The 15,995-nt window shown below is 45.8% G+C and overlaps 1 protein-coding gene across 3 annotated transcripts in view; it reads right to left on the minus strand.

Moving 5' to 3' along the window:
- Positions 1 to 1,618: 1,618 nt before the first annotated feature.
- sema6cb (semaphorin 6Cb) overlaps positions 1,619 to 15,995 on the minus strand; it is a 126,488-nt gene continuing 112,111 nt past the window's right edge. For all 3 annotated transcript variants that reach the window (XM_084471177.1, XM_084471175.1, XM_084471176.1), the window contains one exon: positions 1,619 to 5,830. In XM_084471177.1, coding sequence (XP_084327303.1) covers positions 4,449 to 5,830 — 1,382 coding nt within the window. In that variant the 3' untranslated portion in view covers positions 1,619 to 4,448. The remainder of the gene's footprint in view (positions 5,831 to 15,995) is intronic.

Genomic DNA, 15,995 nt, shown 5'->3' on the forward strand with positions numbered 1-15,995 from the left:
ACAGTGACAGGTAGCTGCTCGCTTGGGGGGGGGGGGTGAGATGGGCTTCCTGCTGGCCAGACGTCGCTGACAGTGATGAATGGGAGAATGTGCAAGTGGTCCGGAGAAGCTGAGGAGATCTTGGCTACAGATCGCTAGGCTAGCCGTATTGAGAATCCATGTGTATCATGACTGTTCACTTTGCTCATGGTACACAGACCAAAATAGCAAATGGGTGCAGGGCTTTTGTAAGGAGGAGGACATGTGGAGAGAAGACAGATGATGTCACCCATCGACGTCGCCAGGGCAACGCCTCAGAACATGCAGAAATCATTTAGTGAACCTATTGGATTATTCGAGAGAGAGAGAGAGAGAGAGAGAGAGAGAGAGAGAGAGAGAGAGAGAGAGAGAGAGAGAGAGAGAGAGAGAGAGAGAGAGAGAGAGAGAGAGAGAGAGAGAGAGAGAGAGAGAGAGAGAGAGAGAGAGAGAGAGAGAGAGAGAGAGACGTCTGGAATTCCCATTATATAAAGCCCATTACATTATTGCAGGTGGTCCCACATTATCTCCACGAGACCGTCTGTCTCATTCTGTTGATTTTCAACCTCAACAAGGTGGGGACAAGTGGTCAAAACGTCTAAAACATGAGTTTTAGACGTTACTAATAAGACTAATTCACACATTTTAAACGGAACATCTTTGCCTGGCAAATTTATATCTGTCGATATACGTATCTCTGAATTGTTTTGTATCCGGTTCCTTCTAATTGGTCATCAATATCAAAATTAAACGTGTTTATTTCTCGAGAGAAATGTTTGGCTAGACTACAGGCTTAGCGTCTAGCAATTGCTGTATATTTATTATCGCGATCAATTGATGAGCGCCTGATAAATGATAATCCAAAGGACACTGGGGGAGAGCAATACATCAGCTGATAGATGTTGCCTTATTATCCGTATTAGCAGAACATTCTAGGCTGTGAGATGAACCCCAGCACCAATCTGTCAGAGCACAACACATACTGAGAGGAAATCACCAATTTCCTTTCATATCTGCCATTTATTTTTCATCAAAACCCTAAAAACTAAAAGGGCATTTCCAGAGGGAGAGATGAAGCGTTTGAAAAAACATAATTCTGTAATAACATAATTCTGTTACTTAGTCCTGTCTGTACAAGGGGTTGCAGCCTAATTAATTTCATAATTTCAATTGCATTTTCTGCCTTAGAAAGCTCATCAAACGCTGATGTGAATGGTTTTTATGCCGTTTTCAACACGCTTCTTTCCTTTAGACAGAACCAAAAAAAGGAATTCCCTGTTACTCAGTTCCTTGAAATGGAAAATATCCGACATCTGACAGATTTGTGATTTCATAAAGTCATCAGAAGTCAAGCCAACTCACTCCATATGTGTTAGGAGTTATTACAGGTATCCAATACCAGCCATATGAGAACTGTTTTAACAAAATGTATCACCAAAAACACAAAGCAAAGCTCCCAGGGGAAGTGATTAGATGGCAGATTGTAAACTAGACATATTCACACACAGAGCGAGACTTGTATTATATTGTCATTTATTCCTAGTATAAGAGACATACAATGATATTTCTGCGAGATTCAAGATTCACAGTAGCTCAGGAGGTGTAGCCTGGAAATCATACAAAAAAAACCATACTGCTGTATCACTGATCCTCCACCCCCATGGCATGTATTTACACTCAAGCCCGGAGAAATCAAATACAGATTCCCCTCGTTCGAACGATTCCCTTTCCCCACACAATCTCACTTGACAACTGATACAAAAACACATAAAAGCCTGATAGCTGCCAAAACTTCTCTTTAGCAATGTCATGGTCAGTCTTAAATTGCGGTTATTCGGCTATCATTTTGATGCTCTTGTAAAAGTCTGGTAACTCCACAATAACTTAGGTTTAGTCAACCCCAGCTCTTATTTATTCCTCTCAATTACTGACTAGTAAATGATGTGCTTTGTCAATTTAGCCCCAGGACATAGCAATCAATGGCTCCCAATTGCGGTTTCTTATAGATTGCTGTCTTGTTGATTTCCGGTAATTGAAATTTTCAGCACACCAGGGCCAAAATAACTTTGCCCGAGACTGTGACAGCAGAGTTCCGAAAGAGGATATATTTCCTTGGCAGGCTCTACTGCCCCTTTAATGCATCTCCTCTACCGATGTCTAGCGACATAGTGACCCCGCCCCCCCATCTTTTTTCTTCTCTCTAACTCTATATACGATGACCCATCCAAGAACCCATATCTGCTCGTAACAGGGATTATTTCAGGGTTTTGTGTGCATACTCTTTAAGCACATGTCCATTTTGACTGATTTACTGTAGTTTCAGAGCTGTAAACTCTGAGTGTTGAGCATTGCTGAATTAGCCTCCTTGTCATTCATACTGCACAATGCCGTGTTAGTCCTCAAAACATTTTCTTTAGCGATTCTACACAGTAAAAATTCTTATTTTCACAAAAAAACCTAATGTCTCTTCGAACTTCTAGGTCTAACAGATGAAAAAAAAATTATTTTTTTTTAAAGCATGTTCTCTTAGGATTGGAGCCAAAAACAACAAATCAGCTTAGCAAGCATGCAATAAAAAAGTTGTATATTTGATCATTTTTGTAGTTGGATATTAATCAAGAAGAACAAAAAGAAACCCTAAACAGAAGCTAGCACTATGAGGCTAAAACAAAGTTTACAATGGCAATCACGAGTGGTGAAACCCGTTGAGTGGTGAGATGGTGAAACCAGACGGATGGGTTCGTAACCCTCCCCACACTTACCCCTTTAGGATGGCATCCTGGGAAACAGGGAAACACTTGCGATAGGGACACATGTAAAGGATTACATTCCAAAACACAAAATATCCGCTATGGGAAATTAGTAATACCTGATATTTGATGTGAAAGACAGCACCTAAGAGTACATTACTTTTATTGTTACTAATTTGTTTGCCAAAAGATCAAAATAACTGATGAACAACTTGCTGAGAGAAAGTGCCGGCAGCGATCACTTTATAAAAATTAAGATGGGATTGTTTTTTTTATTTTTTTGTCAAATGTTTAATATATTGTTTTGGAATGAAACTCTTCAAATATACAATAGATATGACACGTTGACAACCATATAAAATGAGACACCATCTATAGCGTGGTGGCCATTTTAACTCTGTGTCATTAATCACACACAATATTAAATAAGGCACACATTTACACATACAGTTAAAATTTGGCTAGTAATTATTCCTTTATTTACAACCAATAACCACAAAGTTAATAATAATTATACTAACTGCAGTCCATACTATGTAATGTCCATGTGCCTTCACGGCATACAAGGTTTTCTCTAGTCCTTTTTGGGCATTTTTTTAAATATATATCTTTGTATCCATTCGGGAGACGCTACGGAGCACCATTTTAACATTCAGTAAAAAAAACAAAAAACTTTTGTGTATGCAACTCAACCCATCTTGCCCAGTTGTGAGCAAATCGTATCACATGGCAACCAAGCACACAACATCTTAACAACACCTGGCGACTTCCCTAATTGGTTAGAATGCTATGCCAATTAGCTGGTGTGGTGACGCATGCATTCAGAGCTCCATGGAACGTGATTAGACAGCGCTGATCTCGTCTGCAGGGGAAAGGATAATTAGTATAGAAAAGAAATTAAAGGACCGTCTGTATTGAAGCGTCTCATTCCGTATTATCGCCATTATCAAGGCTGTGAATGTGTTGATGATGTACATTTGCTCTCCCCTCGCTTTCCTCATCTGAATTGGACTGTGGCCAGTATTTTTCTTCTTCTTTTATAGCCTACGACTAAAGTAAGGCCGGAACATAACAACAATACCTTTAGGGGAGATGTCTTGCATCTCACATTACATGTACTGCATATGTATACATATACCGTGTGGATATAAACACACACATATATACATACACAAGCTTAGTATAAACACATCTGAGGGTGGAGGGCAGGGAAGTCAGGGCTGGTTATTAACACTACATCAGAGAAAGTAAGCAAAAGCAAAACAAAAGTCCAATTTAACAGCATTGCAGGAGGTCATAGCTTCCAAGTCTTCAAGATGACAATATATTTTGTCCCCCTCCTGTGGCCATTGTTTAAAAAAAATGAAAAAGAAGAGCAACTTGCATTTTAAATGGACAATGAGAACATTGGCAGCCTTTCATCGTGTGGCAGCATTACGGTACACTAGTCTGTCAAGGGTTTATAAGCAAGTAGCTGAGCAATACCAATATGGTACAAAGATATTTGTTTGGACAAAAGAGAAGAGAAAAAAAGCAAATTTGGTTTCTTGTCCACATAGCAAACGGCTGCCACGCGTCCAATCCTCTCTCTTCAGCAGTCTGTAATCTCCACCGTTTTTCTAAGGAACATTCAGGAGGGACAATCTTTCTCCATAGTCTTAGAATAGTCCGCCTCCGTGGAGCTCAGTAGTTGAACTTCCCCTGCTGGTTGACTGGAGAGGTGGCCGGTATGAACAGGGGCTTGGGCGGGACATCGGGCTTGAGGGAGGTGGTCCGGCGCACGATGGCCCCCCGGTGCATGACCTCCTGCTGCTCGCCGCTGTAGCTGAGCTGCCGCGTCAGGTACCCGTTGGGGATGACGGGGTAGTGGACCTCGCACGCGCTCCCGGTGGAGTTCATCCGGGCCAGGAGGGGAGGGGGCTGGTGCGGCCCGCCGTTCCGCTGGCCGAAGCTGTGCTGCCGAGGGATCATGCCTCCTCCTCCGCCGCCGCCGCCTCCTCCCGCACCTCCTCCTCCCGCACCTCCTCCTCCACATCCGGCTCCTCCGTTGGACATCTTGGCGGCGGCGGCGAGGAGTGAGTGCCTCTGGGAGGAGTGCCTCCTCTCCAGCGTGGACTGGTGGTGCGAGGGGATGTCCGGCGGGACGTCCATGCGCCGCGTGAGGCTGTCCCGGGGTAACGTGGAGGAGCTGTAGTAGGGCGCCGACTCCGTCTCGGGGATCTGGGGCTGGATGCGCGTGGCCACCGCCAGCTGGCTGCTGCCGAAGCCGCCGCTGGCCATCAGACCGGAGGGGCTCATGAGCTGGGCCGTCTTGCTGCTGCTGCTGCTGGCCTCGTGGATGTGCTTCAGCAGCTCGTCCAGGGAGGTGACCTCCATGACCTTCTGCGGATAGCAAGGGTAGGGGTGCTGGGAAAGAATGCGGTCCACGTTGGGAATCTTGCGGTCTTCCGGATGCAGGGGGCCGCACATCAGCGCCTGGCCGTTGGACAGGCCGTGGGAATAGGGGTAGCTGGCCTGGTGCAGCAGGGCGGAGCTGGGCCTGGAGCTCATGTTGTGCGACTTGGGCTCCTTTGCGTTGTTGCAGTTCTGGTTCCTCTCCCACTGGTTCTTGAAGGCCTTCATGCTCTTGATGGGCAGCTCGGGCGTGGAGTCGGGCGTGGGCAGGCCGGACAGCTCCGAGGAGTGGTGGAGGTGGTGGGGGTGCACCAGGTCGCCCATGGTGACCCCGTGGTGTCCGCTTCTCCGCGGATGGTGGTGCTCCTTGCTGTTGGAGAAGAAGGAGTTGTAGATCTTGGGCGAGGACACCTCCAGCTTGTCGTCCTTGTTCTGGCCGTCCAGCAGGCCGTTGAGCTTGGCCAGGCTGCGGAGGGACAGGGCGTGGGGGATGGGTGCCTCTGGATCCTTGGCCAGCCTCTTGGTCTTGTGGCCCGTGTGGTTGCAGTAGCAGGAGACCAGGAAGCCGGAGAGGAAGGCGCCCAGGACGAAGGCCACCAGCACACAGGCGATGAGGAGGGTGTAGTGGACGCTGTGGTTGGACTTATCCACATCTGGGGGCCGCCTTACTCCTACACGACAAGGGACAGCGAGGGAGAGAGTGAATACAGGGATCAGAAACGGGAATGACCAACTTAACAAGTGGAAGAGGCCTTTTTACCAGGCTTCTAAAATAGGTCAACGAGCAGCTGGGACAGACAGGTTGTGTTTACAGAGGCCCCTCTGCATGGGAGCCAGCATGGAATAGGTTGCAGTGTTTGAAGTAAGCTCCTGGCTTCCACCTTTTCCACTGTTAACCGATCAATAAAGCATTTCCTGCCAAGTATTTCCACGCTTTCCCCCTCTGACTGGGAGCGGGGCGGCAAAAGCCAACAGCTCCCCAGTCGACGGGAAACCCAACTCTGAAATGAAGAGAGCGGCTTTGAAATATTGATGAACCGCGCGCCGCCACCGGCCCAACACGGGCCCTCCGGAACCGTGCTCGCCCTGGCCGGTAGGGGGACGAGACACCTGGCACGACGGCACTGGCCAAAAATAACACATCTACCCCTGGAGCTGGCCGAGCGTGTCACCTCTGCCAACGCAGAATCAAATCAGGTCATGGGCTTATGTCAAATGAATCCTTGAGGAACGCCCGTCGGCGGTCCCGGGAACACAGGAGTTCTCTTTTCCGTGTAAACGGCTTCAGGAGATGCGACCCGGTCCGAGGTGCTCTGGCCTAATGGCGTGGAAATAATACAAAGGGATTGAAACCTGCCACTTTTCATAATCCCGCCTCATTTGCAAAGAGGGACGCTGCCATCTGCAATGCCAGACCCCCTCTCTAGCCTTAATGACAGCTCCTGTGAAATTGATTAGTCTGGGAAAAGGATTCAGACAGCTTGCACCAGGGAGTGGTGGTGGTGGTGGTGGGGGGGGGGGGGGGGGTGGGAGCAAACACACGCAGGTGTTCCAAACAAGCTTAATTCAAAGGGAAATGAAAGCTTCACTCAGGTGTCAAAATAGACAGTAATTCCACAACAATTGCTCTCGTAGCAATGACGACGTGTGAAGGGAAGGATTCAGAGACACGCCAACACAATGTGTCGCATCGTACGGCGCTCTCTTTGGTCGCACGTTCAGGGGAGACGTTGAACCTGTATACACATTGATTTCCCCAAAAAGGCTCACGCTACGAAGGTATTGATGAATACTGCTTGAAACGGCACTACTTGACTTTCCTCTTTGTGCGCAAGTCTGTGGCTAAGGTCAATATTTGTAGAAATCACTAGGAGAGAATAAAAAGGCTCAGGGTTAGTAGTTGAATGAAATTCACATGTGTATGTGGGTGAGTGACTTCCGCAGCGCTTTTGTATTGTACGCATCAAGTATGAAATGGAGAAAAACAGCTCCTCCACCTCTGGGGATCATCAAAGCCTAGCCGGTACAGAATCGTATTACAAGCAAAGGGCAAAATTACAAGTAGAATCAAACAGGCTTTATTTTTTATTCTTCATATGTTCGTGTGCACGCAAATGCCAATACATTCTAATAGAGGGGATTATGCAGTTGGTAAAGTTTTTTATGCAGAGCCATCCTTCAAGCTTTTCTGTGTGACAGTATACTAACAGGCTTATTATCTCTGCCAAACGTCTTTACCCACCACCATTTCCCTACACAAAGATGGAACACTTATTAATAGGACACACAAAGTCTTTCTGGGACGGAACATTTCGATGCAGCTTCAAATATATAAAAAGAAAAAACTCAATGTTGAGCCAGTTCTCTTTTTATGATTGCGCAGGCTTATTACCACATTAAAAACTCATAAATCATAATTGATCTCCCAATTGGAAATACATCTAAAGCAAAGCCGCTGTAAACCAGACTAAAACCTTTATTTAATCTCCAACTGATCCGTTTGTTTTCCTAGTGGCGAGAGCTCTGGAATAATATTCAATCCGTCAATCAGCTGTCGTCTGTCATGGATCTAACCGTGGGTTGGGGGGGGAAGCAAACAGACTGGACCAATGCAGTCTGATGGCAAAGGCAAGCTGTTTCTATAGATAGATGTCGGACAAATCTCCCCCCCTCCGCTTTCAACCCAGTGATCTGACCCTGCTGCTAGAAGGGGGGACACACCCGTAGAGGGTGACTCACCTTCTTCCCCCACCACCAAACTTCACCGCCGTGGTGGGTGGTGGAACAACCCCTCCTGGTCCAGATCGCAGGGGGGGGGGGGGGGAGGGGGCTGGATGAGTCAAGTGCTAGAGCAGGGGGGAGAGGGGGGAGAAGGGGGAGGCGGTGCACCGCACAGAGGGAGATAAGCCCTCCCCCCTGTCCGTTCAATTGACCTGTCACAACAAGCCTCAGGATCGGCCCGGATGACTCCGTCACTGACATATGGCGGAGCGCGGCTCACAATGAAATTAATACCCAGCGAGTGCTGGTGATGTCGTGTGGGTGGGGAGGGGGCCATCAGCAGGAATCTGGGTGGTGCTGGCGGGCTTAGGGACCGGGCATTAATACAACATCCTACCAGTGCCCAGACCTCATATTAGAAACATCACACTTACAGCTAAAGACCTTTGTATACAGGAGGGCATTGATAAGCTACAGTTGTTTTTGATCAGCATTTTATTGTTTCAGTTGTCCATGTTCTGTTCATGTTCACCTACTCTTGCACTTTGGGATGGGTTAAATGAATGACTAGAATCATCATTGATATACTTCATATCAAACATTAGTTGATTATATATATATATATATAGATCATGTATTATGAAATCATATATCTTGGAAGACAACTCCCTCTATGCCATTCTTTTCAATGTTTGGGTCGTTTTCCAGAGTCCTTTGCATTCCCTTCCTGTGAGATGTTATATTTCTGTATCCCAGCCCGGTGACAGCTTAATATAGACAAAGTAAAACGGTGAACAAACAGATGGACAGTGTATGTGTGTGTGTGTGTGTGTGTGTGTGTGTGTGTGTGTGTGTGTGTGTGTGTGTGTGTGAGATGGGGAAGAGAGAGAACGTGATGAACTTCAACCTGTGTGTCAAACGATGAACCAGGTGGTGTGTGTGTGTGTGTGTGTGTGTGTGTGAGAGATGTAAGGATTCAGCTACTCTGATCTGAGATCACAGGGATGGCGTAGAAGTACGAAGGAATGAGCAAAAAAAAAGGCAGATGAACGAGAAGAGTGACAGCGCGGTGGGCGTTTGATAGAGAGAGGGAGAGACAGAGATAGAGAGAGAGAGAGTGACATGGCGGATGAGTGACAGTATGTTTTGAAGCAATGCACTGCAGTGCAAGTTTTGTGAGGGAAGAGTGAGAGAGAGGGCGAGAGATGGAGAGAGACAGACAGACAGAGAGAGTGCGAGAGAGAGAGAGAGAAAGAGTGCAAGAGAGATAGAGAGAGCGAGAGAGCGAGACCTGCTTCCACCGCACTTGTTCCGCAGCACCGTAGGAAGAGCATCTCTCTGTGATTGCATCCGTATTGTTAAAAATAGACAGGGAGCAGCAGCATGTTATGTAAGCAGACCAAAGCTTTACATATCCTCTATGCTGGGACTGAGTAATTGGAGATGGGTTTGTGCGTGGGAAAAACAAAGGAGCGAGCGCTCCATCTCTCTCACTCTCCCCCCCCCCCCGTCCCTGTCTCTCTGTCTGCGGTTACGTGCTTCTGTATGCCAAGAGTTCTCTCTTTGTAAGTGAGGGAGTTAATGTGGGAAACAAAGTGGAACAGATAGGACAGCTACTCCTGGAGCTCATAGACCCTGAATTAGCCCAATTAGACAACGCCTGAAAGCCCTTCTGTAGGAGCGGTTGAATCAAGACAAACCGCCACTCGTGACAACACGTGTCGTGTCATTGTAGACTCCACTGCGAGGCGGGATTGACACTGTGCATTGTCTTGATGTGTGGTTTTAAGTTTCTCTCAGCGAAAAAAGGGAGCGGGAGCTTCTATGTAGTTCCCAGAGAGTCGCTGATGTGCGGTAATAGCACAACTTGTGATTTTGCAAGTCGATTGAGCCCACTCGCACACATTAATGTCAAAGACGCAAATGTGTGCAAGTGATTTGGCAGGAAGTTGTGGATTTCCTGAGTCTATACAAGGAAACACTTTAAGAAGCAAAACTATTTGAAAAGGAACAATAACTATTGGGGGGTGTGGGTGAGGAGATTTGGGGGGTGTGGGTGAGCAGAACAATTTCACTGAAATTGTTTTATTCTCCCTCAAGGATGCCTTTAAGTGGTTTACAGCCCAGGAAACAACTTCTATGTTCTATTCTTGTACATTAATTGAGACCGCTCCCTGAAACAGCCTTGATTAGTTTCACTTTCTCTAAGCTAAGGACTGTGTGTAATTGTTTGGCTAATGGCGGCTGCATCCCAACGAAAAGACACCAAGAAGAATGTCCTTGAGGCGCCGTAGGCTATCATTATCAGCCCCCCCACCCCTCAATCCCACCCCAATCAGGAATGCCAGAAAATGACTCCTTCCACAGTAAAAAAAAAAAGAGAAAAAAAGCAGTTAAACTGCTAAAAGACTCCTGATGGGCTGAAATGAGGAAATAATAAAGTATTCTTTGTGAAGCACAGGTTGTAAAAAGAGAGCAGTTTTCCTTCTCGGCTCAAAAACTTGACAGTCTAAATACAGAGTGCATGTTAACTGACAGACCTGGTTAATGAACACTGCATGACTGCGTACACGTGCACTACCGCTCCAAAAGTCTGTGTGTGTGTGTGTGTGTGTGTGTCAATTCCACCTGTGTACGAGTGCATGCGCGTGTATTACCAACCCCAAAGTGTGTGTGTGTGTGTGTGTGTGTGTGTGGGGGGGTGCGTGTGTGTGTTCACAAGAGGCCTGGATGCTGAGTGAGGGAATTCAATCATGTACTCCCGTTATTAGGAATTTGCATAATATTCCACCTCAGTGAGCGACCAATTGGATGCAGTTCTATTTCTGCGCGAGGTAAGACGATATGATGTAATATATCACATCCCCCTCCGATGGCACCGCACAGTAACGAGCAGCACAGCCCCTTCCAGGTGTGCTGATGCATGCCGACCATTGACAGGTTTCATTAGGGTTTTAATTGGGCACAGGTAAATTAGGCATCATGGCGGAGCGTCGTGATCACATGATACACCGCTCTCTCTCTCTGTCTCTCGTCTCCTTTGAACATCGCTCACGTCTCAATCAAAACATCCCTTTTCACTCGGCTGACAACGGTGTGTCTCCCCAGCGTCTAATCAATCAGGATACCAACACGACACGAGCAGGGAAGGGGGAGGGCTCTGGTTCATGTGGGGTTAAAAACAAATCAATGAACAACACACAGCAACAGGGAGTTAAAGGAGGGAACTACGCATTCTGGGGCAGAGAAAGCAAATGGTTTCCGAGCTCTGCATTTCAGCCATGAATACACAGCTGGGATGAGGGGGGCAGGGTCACAAGGGCACCCTTTAAGGAACAGTCAAAGGTCAGAAATTATGTATTTGTATAGTTTAAATAATAATCTCATAATCTGCCTTTTAAGGGACAAGAATCTCTAAGGTTGACCATTGGAGTAACGGTTCTGCCAATCAGAAGAGTGAACTGAGGAAGAGGCGGGGTCGACTTCAACTGAGGAGGCGGGGTCGACTTCAACTGAGGAGGCGGGGTCAACTTCAACTGAGGAGGCGGGGTCAACTTCAACTGAGGAGGCGGGGTCACTTGTAATGGAAGATTAGGCGGGCATGTACCAGGGCAGGACAGGGGTGATACAAATTGACAAGGGCACGAGTGTTAAACCGTGTTAATAATCTGCACTTTAGGCTGCCAAGAAATTCTCCTCAAACTGCTTTTAAAACTCCCTGACTCACTCTTGTCCACCTCAACCATGAAATGAGTAATGTTTACTCATTTGATTAAAAATGTCATTAAACTCACCGGGCGATGGAAAGAGGATCGTTCTGTAATGGTAATGACTCGTAAGGTGTTACACAACATCGCCCCTAGCTAGCCACGACGCAAACATGATGTCACTCGTAACGGCCGTAAAGAGAGCGCTAGTGTGCAGAGCCGAGGAGGAAAACAAGAGTGTGTCAAGGGTGTGTTTGCATAAGTGCCATTGCGCCATTCCTGTAAGTAATGGGACGCCAAATTGGCTTCCACCACTGAGTGAATTAATTCTACGAGTGGGGTTTGTGTTAAATTAGGAACAACTGATTGTGGCTAGCAGTGCTGAGTGTGTGTGTGTGTGTGTGTGTGTTTGTCTTCAACAACTCTGACTTAGAATTGGTTAAAAGAAAATGACCTGTGTAGTGTTGTGCATCTCCCCTACTCTGAGCTCAACCTTGGTCCCGTCAACGTCAGCATGCTAAATTATTAGAAAACGTTTCAGTTGTCGGCCTCCATTCAGCGCTTTAACTCATTTTCCGCCCCAGCCCGTCGCTGAGCTTGCCAAATTCCCTGATTGGCCAACAGTAAGCTACAAAAGGTGGGAGCGACGTAAGGGCACTGCTGCTTTGATTGGCCAATGAACTCTAGAATACCCTTGGGCCCCCAGTGGGATAAAACAGCGTCTCTAAATGTTCTCTGCCTGGAGACCGCTGGGAATTATTCTAATATAAGCGGGCAGGGTGGAGGACGGATCATGACGACTAGTGTGAGTGACGTGCGGCGTAGCCTGGGCTAATGTTTACATGGGATCGGATGCAGCCCGCTGTCTCTCAAGATCCTAAGTGGTATGAATAACCGCTGGGAGACAACACGGTGTAATGCCCTCCGCCGCTCCAAGGACACATTCCTCCTTCATGTGAAAGTTCAGGCCGAGTTCACCCTCTGTTCCTCCTGCAGTGTTTTAATGAGTTTTCCATCCCCACTATTATCAGGCTGTCTCCCCCGTGCTCATCTGCTAAATTAGCTACTAGCGCAGGCTTTTGGGGGGGTTGTTCTCCACCCTGATTCCTCAGCACGTACTGTATAGAGGGGTATGTGAAGAAAAGGGCAATGGAGAATTGGGGGCACAACAGAGGCAAATACGCAAGATGGTTTTGAAAGGTCCAGTAGCGTTGCCTTACGCACCGCAGTTTGACTAACAAACAGTTCTGTGTTTTGGGGGAAAATGGGGGATGCAGCCTCGATTCCCTGACAGACACAGCCCTGCTCTGACTTGACTGCTGGCATTTTTCTAAATAGCATTAGGTCAACAAGTTCCCAGGCCGGGATTCAAAAGCGGGGCCCCATGTGAATACATCACATCACAGTTAGTTTTAATATTCATGGCCTCAGTACTCTATTTAAACCCTTTTATGTCTATGCTGTATAAAAGGAAAACTGTTTTTTTTGTGGCCGCTTGTGATTTGTCTGTAAGGTAGGTTAAAAGGTTCTACGTTTTATGGATATGAAAAATATATTCTCCAGAGTGATAAATACATATTCACTGTTTTTAAAACTCTTTCTAAGTCATAAAACATTTTTTAAATGCCTTTCAGAGTTGCAAGTTAGTAGCTCAGGGGATCAAGTTGTTATGCCCCTGTTTGCTCAAGGGCGCTATTACAGAGCCGTGGCACCATTTACACAAATGATCATCTCCTTATGAAATCACCTGTGATCTAGTTCTGCTGAACAAAGCAACACTAAGCAGATGGGGACAGATGTAAAGATAACCAGAGAGAAGGGTGGAGAGAGAGAGAGAGAGAGAGAGATAAAGACAGACAGCGGGAGTGAGAGAGTAAAAGAGAGAGAGGGATAAAGACAGACAGAGGGAGTGAGAGAGTAAGAGAGAGAGAGAGAGAGAGGGGGGGATAAAGACAGACAGAGAGAGTGAGAGAGTAAGAGAGAGAGCAAGTGAATAGGAAGGAGGGAAAATGAGAAGCGATATATATATATGTATAGAGAGTGAGAGAAGCAGATAGTGAAAGAGATAGAGCCATGGAAAGCTGGAGAGCGACAGAGAGGGAGATGAAAAGCGGAAATAACAATGGGAAGTGTTCATTAAAATGAACAACAATGTGGGAGTGCAGCTTCTTGCTGTGCTGTTTCTTGCCCAAACGCATCACCACGGTCCTCTGAACAAGCAGCATCGGCGCCACCACCTCTGTGTCCACCGTGTTCCTAATACATCCAGAACCTCCCACCTGTCCTTCCACGGTCCCCCAGGAAGCTGGTTTATTTGTGGGGTTTGGATTTGGTGATTTACATTTAAAGAGCGGATTGTCATGGTGACCGGAGACGAGGCAGCCATGGACGGTTGCTCTCGCTTGACCAGATGCATCATGGACTCTCTGGGACGGATTGCCATCTCACTAATGGAGGCTTATATGTAGGCTGTGGACATTAGGATTGTAACACAAAAACTTTCAGCTGGGCAGTCAAATCCCACGGCCACTAATAGACTCTTCTGCCCCCCCTAGACTGTACAAATGGACTGTTCTATTTCTACAGTCTCTGTGGCGTTGAAATGTAAAACTATTGAACTCAATCAAGGAAAAAGGGTGGTGTGTGAGATGTGAGCTGGGTTTCACGTGGTGACGGTGTGTCGGGGGGGCTAGGGTTTTGTTTGGCTTTGGCACACAGTTTGATCTGAGGACTTTTAAATTGGATCAAATCGGTTGCAATTTAATTTGAATTTTTCCAATTGCAGTTCTTGGCACAAAACAAGAAAACTGCAATGTTACATTTTGAGATGGTATTTCAGCTGGGTCATATATCTTAGGGCTGGGCGATAAAACGATAACGATATGTATTGCGATAGACACATAATCAATATCAATAGAAAATGCGTTCGATAGAAGGTTTCGATAATTTTTGGAAGTTAACGGAGCAAAGAGTCTAGCTCTGCTTTTAACCAGAGGTTGCGAAGCAAGGTTGGTAGCATGAACAAAGGCACGCGTCCTCTGATACCCGTGGCGAGCAACGTATGGAGCGACACACCAATGGCCAATTATGTAACAGTATCAAGTTTGGCTGCGCCATCTCGTCTCACGTGTGTTTCATAACAGAAACAGTGCGATGTGAGAAACGAAAGATGAGTACCGCAACAAGTGAGGAAATTGTAAATAATATATATGAAGATAGTTCTTCTCAGATCTCAAGCGCCGCGGCCAGCATTGGTTCATGACAGTACTGGACATATCTCCATTTCCCCCTTTGATGGCATTATCATTATTCTGTTTAATGTAGGCATTTTCGTTATAACATGAATAGCAAGCATAACAACAAAATCGCTAAAGGTGCTAGTTAGCGAACATGCTAACTAGCGATCTTTACAACATGGATGATGGTTCATGACAGTACTGGACATATCTCCATGTCCCAACAACAATGACATCCATATGTTCCATGTTCTAGAGACTCCAGGTTGAAGATAAGCTTTAATCCACCTACCAAGTAATGCAATAGTGATCTCATGATCTCATCTCTTATGCTTACATTTAACACAGCAAATGTTTTTAGAACACTTTTTTGTAGCACATGTTTTTGAGCACTTTATAATTGATAATTGTTAAGTTTTCATTGTGATGTTCATTTTCATTCAGACTTATGTTTATATTATTTGAGTTTTCCATGGTTGTGTTGACATTCCTTTTCCCTGTCTGCCTACAATCGGGATGGTTAAGTTTAAAATAAAACTGTTTTACGTTTATATTTTTCTCCTGGTCCTTTAAATTTTTTTTATCAATAATTATCGATATCGACCGATATGAAACACTTATATCGTGATACAGTTTTCAGCCATATTGCCCAGCCCTAACATATGTTTTTTATTACCTCCACATATTCAATACCTATATATATGAAAATCATATTTGAACTATCAATAATCAATATCATGCCCCATCACATGAATAATGGACTGTGGGGGCAAATTCAATAAGCCAAGCACATTTACTAGGTGATTTGACTTCTACATCCAGAATGTTAAAAGGTTAGTCAGCTAATCTAAGTCATACTCGGCCTAAGTCAGCCTGGGAGTACATTAAAAAGTTTAGGCATGCATACATGAACAGTCAACCATAAATGCAAGGCGACCCTGGGCATTTGCTGAAAATGTCTTCTTAAAAATCATTTTCTGCAAGACTCCATCATAAATAATTGCAATAAGGCACATTTGTACTTGGGAAAGCAAAAAATACATTTCTCAAAGATGGATGTGCAAAAAAATATTCTGGTGGCATTTTGACATTCCGTTTTTCAAAATAAGAGCGTTCCATTTGAATATGCACGGGAAGCAGAATGCAGAGTGGTTGACTGTTGCACGTACGTG

The sequence above is a fragment of the Micromesistius poutassou genome (assembly GCF_964030765.1).
Source record: "Micromesistius poutassou genome assembly, chromosome: 8".
Taxonomy (NCBI): Eukaryota; Metazoa; Chordata; class Actinopteri; order Gadiformes; family Gadidae; genus Micromesistius; species Micromesistius poutassou.